Below are 4,689 nucleotides of genomic sequence, written 5' to 3' on the forward strand. Positions count from 1 at the left end.
CTGCCCTGTGCTAGAGCGAGAGGCGGCCCCTGCGCCAGGCCGGCGCAATCCACCGCCGATGGCGGCGCGCAGACCTGGGGAGCAGATCGCGGAGCCCGGGCACCGCGCTCCGCTAACAACGGGCGGTGTTACTCAGTTTAACCTTCTTGCCGTCTTTGAATTTAAAACTTCCTTTAACAAACGGTAGAAAAGTGTTGTGACCTTTCTTTAGAAAGGGGAATGAGAGAGGATCTTTTCTTTTTCCTTCAGCTAAGAAATTATTAAATGCTGAAATACTCCTACCTTGAGAAAGACCCTGTAAGTTAGAAGATACCGTGGGCTTACTCTGAGTTACTGCAGGCTTAAAAAGCTTCCATGTCCTCCCTGTTTGATAATCACGACTTTGACAGTTAACACCCAATTTGTACTGCCAGGGTAAATGCTTCAGTAAACGCAGTTACTTCTGCAATACATACAGAGCTATTACAGCAGCAGGCACAAAAGCTACAGCCACAGACTATGGATTAGAGACTGTACAGAGCACACGTATCAAGTATTCTACATAGTTATCTGTCTGACATGGCAAAGAGCTCTCTCTTTGGAGTAAAAAGACAAAGAAAAAAAGAAAACTTAAAGGAAGGCATCTTTACATCACCTTCAAAGTTCACAGAATGTTTTAAAGATCGACACAGAACAAAACCATCCATATAAAAATGTTTTAATATATACAAGATGCAACATACGTAAAAAGGTAAATTACAATTTCAGCTTATGAACGGAGAGTGATTTCTGCTTCTTCGGTTTCTTCTTTAATTTATTTGCATCTTTGATTTGCATTTTCACTTGATCTTGTAGTTGAGAAAAGAAGGCCTTGGATGATTTCAAAACCTTGTCTTTACCTTCATCCTGTCAACAAACAAAATATTTGTTACAGCCAAGAAATGTACAAACAGTACCATCATACTACTTACTATCTACTCACATATCCATCATAATTGACTTTAAAAACAACAGTCTGATCAGTGATTGACCCTGCTCTTAGGTCCACAGCCCAGGGGAGTGTTCTAGCTCTGCCAAAATGGTGGCCACTCGCCTGACAGCTAAAGCCAGTGCTCCTACAGAGAAAGGCCCTGAGAAGTCTTGAGGTATCCACTCAGACAGACCTGGCCAGGACAGGTAATTCAGTACAGGTGGTAGGTTGCATTGAATGCCAAGACCCTTAAGTACCTGCCAAAGCAGGTTGACTCCCTCTGGCGCCAGGTGGCTGAGCTCCATGAAACACTCATAAAGCTAAGCAGCATCGCAGGAGCAGAAACAGAGAGGTTGTTTCAACACCATGTTCCTGTAGCAGACCCCACTGAGAAAAAATCACCTTTGACCCTGGTGACCCAAAAAAGCAGGACTCTACTTCACCCTCCACCTTTTAACATCACCACAAAAACCAGGTATGAAGCTTTAGCACCCAGAGACATGCACAAGCAAGCTCTACATGGAGGAGCTTCACCAGCAACACACAGTAGATACTGTGTAAAGAAACAATGGGTGCTTGCAGTGGGTGACTCTCTGTTAAAGGGCTCTGAGGTGTCCATCTGCTGACCTGACAGGGAGTCACGAGAGGTGTGCTGCCTCTCAGCTGAGACGAGAGACATTGCTGAGAGGGTGCCATAACTTGTCAAGAGCACCGACTACGATCCACTGCTACAATTCCATGAGAGCATAAATGACACTGCAAGCCAGAACCTGGGCAGAATCAAGGAAGACCGTAAAGTTCTGAGGGTAAAAGTGCAAAACATTGGTGCCCAAGTCATCTTTTTCTCCATTTCACCAGTTAGAGGAAAGGTGGCAGCCAGAAATAGAAGAATAATGAGTACCTACTCCTGGCTACATGGCCGATGCTGTTGCAACAGTTCGGTTTTATGATCATGGGGCATTCTTTGTTGACTACAACCTGCTAGGGAGGGATACAATCCACCTGTCTTGAAGAGGCAAGGGAATCTCTGGCTGCAGGCTGGCCAACTTGGTGAGGCGGGCTTTAAACTGAAGGACTTGGGGGTGGGGTCCACGATGGCACTGCTCATCCCACCAACAAATGTTCCTTAGCTGCCTTCCAAGGTAAGAGACAGAAGGCCAACCACCTCAAGGGCTGTGTATGGCTATGGTGGTTTCTCTTGTGTCCCCTCCAGAGAATCCTTCTTGCTTGATGGAGTCACTCAAACACATGTACCCCATTGCACACAGCATGGGGAATAAACAGAACTAGAAATCTGGGTGTGTTTGCAAGGCCATGATCTCACGGCAATTACAGAGACATGGTGGGATGGCTTGCATGACTGGAATGCTGACCTGGATGGCTATGTAATTTTTAGAAAAGGCAGACCAGCAAAGTGAGGTGGTGACGCTGCTCTTTGTGTGAGAGAACCACCGGCATGCGTAGAGCTTTATCTAGGGGGGATGAAGAATGGGCTGAAAGCTTAGCGGTAAGAATGCAGGGGTAGGTAAATATGGGTGACACTGTTGTGGGTGTTTAATACAGGCCACCTGACCATGAAGAGGGGCCTTCTACAGAGAGCTGAAAGCAGCTTCATGATCACATGGCCTGGTGCTGCTCATGGGGAACTTCAATCACCCTAGTCTTTGCTGGGAAGACAACACAGTGAGGCACACACCATCCAGGAGGTTCCTGCAGTGCACTGATGACAACTTTCTGACACAGGTGGTGGAGGAGCCAATGATGAGAGGTCTGGCGCTGGACCTCGTACTAATGAACAAAGAAAGTCTGGTCGGGGATTTGAAGGTTGAGGGCAGCCTTGGCTGTAGCAACCATGAAATGGTAGAGTTCAAGATCATACAAGGAAGAAGCAGGAAAATCATTAGGATTGCAAGCCTGGACTTCAGGAAACCTAACTTCAACCTCTTCAAAGAACTACTTGGATGAATCCCATAGCCTAGGGCTCTAGAAAGTAGGGGGGCTCCAAAGAGAGCTGGTTAATATTCAAGCACCACTTCTTCCAAGCTCAACATTGATGCATCCCTGAGGAAAAAATCAAATAGAGGAGGCAAGAGACCTGCATAGCTGGGCAAGGAGCTTCTGGAAAAACTCACACTGAAGAAGAAAATTTACAGTACGTGGAAAAATGGACTGGCCACTTGGGACAAATACAGAAACACTGCCAGATGATGTAGGGATGTTATGAGGAAGGCTAAGGCCCATTTGGAATTCAATCTGGCAAATTATGTAGAAGACAACAAGATGAGCTTCTTCAAGTACATCAGTAAGAAAATGAAGACTAGGGAAAATGTGGGCCTGCTGCTGAATGAGGTACATGCCTTGCTGATACAGGACACAGAAGGTAGAGTTACTGAACACCTTCTTATCTTCAGTCTTTACTGCTAAGACTAGCCCTCAGGAATCCCAGTCCCTAGAGGTAAAGAAAAGTCTGAAGGAAGGCAGACTCTCTGTTGGTCAAGGAGGATTGAGTTTAGATCATTTAGGCAAGCTGGACGCCCACAAAATCCATGGACCCCAAGGGGATGCATCCACGACTGCTGAGGGAGCTTGATGACATTTGCTCAGCCACTCTCCATCATTTTTGACAGATCACAGAGAACAAGAGAGGTGCTTGAGGACTGGCAGAAAGAGAATATCACTCCAGTCTTCATAAGCAGCAAGGAGGAGGATCCAAAAGAGTCCAGGCCACTCAGCCTCACCTCCATCCCTAGAATGGTGATGGAACAGTTCCTCCTGGAGGTCATCTCTAAGTGTGTGGAGGAAAAGAAGGTTATTTTTCACCAAGGGGAAATCGTGCCTGACCAGTATGATAGCATTCTATAATGGTGTGACTAGCTAGATAGATGAGGGAAAAGCAGTGGATTATGTCTACCTTGACTTCAGCAAGGCTTTTGACACTGTCTCCCATAACATCCTCATAGGTAACCTCAGGGAGTGTGGGTTAGATGAGTGGACAGTGAGGTGGATTAAGAACTGGCTGAACAAGAGAGCTCAGAGGGTTGTGATTAGCAGTGCAGAGTCTAGCTGGAGGCCTGCAGCTAGTGGTGTTCCCCAGGAGTACAGGGTCCAGTCTTGTTCAACATATTCATCAGTGACCTGGTTGAAGGGTCAGAGTGTACCCTCAGCAAGTCTGCTGGAGATACAAAAGCAAGAGGAGCGGCTGACACACCAGAAGGCTGTGCTGTCAATCCGACAGACCTCGACAGGTTGGAGAGGAACCTCATGATGTTCTAGAAGGGCAAGTGTGGAGTCCTGCATCTGGGGAGGAATAACCCTATGCACCAGTAGAGGTGAGGGGCTGACCTGCTGGAAGGCAGTTCTGCAGAGGAGGACCTGGCAGCCTGGTGGACAACAAGCCATCAGCGTGCTCTTGTAGCCAAGAAGACCGATGTTATCCTGTGAGGCATCAGGATTATGACCAGCAGGTCAAGGGAGGTTCTCCTCCCCCTCTGCTCTGCCCTAATGAGGCCACATCTGGAGTACTGTGCCACTTCTGGGCTCCCCAGTTGAAGGGAGACTGGGAACTACTTTAGAGAGTCCAACAGAGGGCTACAAAGATGATGAGGGGACTGGAACATCTCACTGACATGGAAAGGCTGAGAGACCTGGGGCAAGTTTAGCTTGGAGAAGAGAAGACTGAGAGGGGTCCCTTCCAACCCCTACAATACTGTAATTTTCAATGGATATTTTGCACTGCATTC

The 4,689-nt window shown here is 47.2% G+C and overlaps 1 protein-coding gene across 1 annotated transcript in view; it reads right to left on the bottom strand.

Moving 5' to 3' along the window:
- Positions 1–680: 680 nt before the first annotated feature.
- Positions 681–4,689, bottom strand: part of MPHOSPH10 (M-phase phosphoprotein 10 (U3 small nucleolar ribonucleoprotein)) — a gene marked incomplete at its 5' end in the record, with an annotated part of 10,412 nt that continues 6,403 nt past the window's right edge. Inside the window, one exon of the mRNA XM_008935281.1 lies at positions 681–885. Within this exon, the coding sequence (XP_008933529.1) occupies positions 736–885 (150 nt within the window). The remainder of the gene's footprint in view (positions 886–4,689) is intronic.

This window comes from Merops nubicus, unplaced genomic scaffold (assembly GCF_000691845.1).
Source record: "Merops nubicus isolate BGI_N331 unplaced genomic scaffold, ASM69184v1 scaffold11042, whole genome shotgun sequence".
Classification (NCBI taxonomy): domain Eukaryota; kingdom Metazoa; phylum Chordata; class Aves; order Coraciiformes; family Meropidae; genus Merops; species Merops nubicus.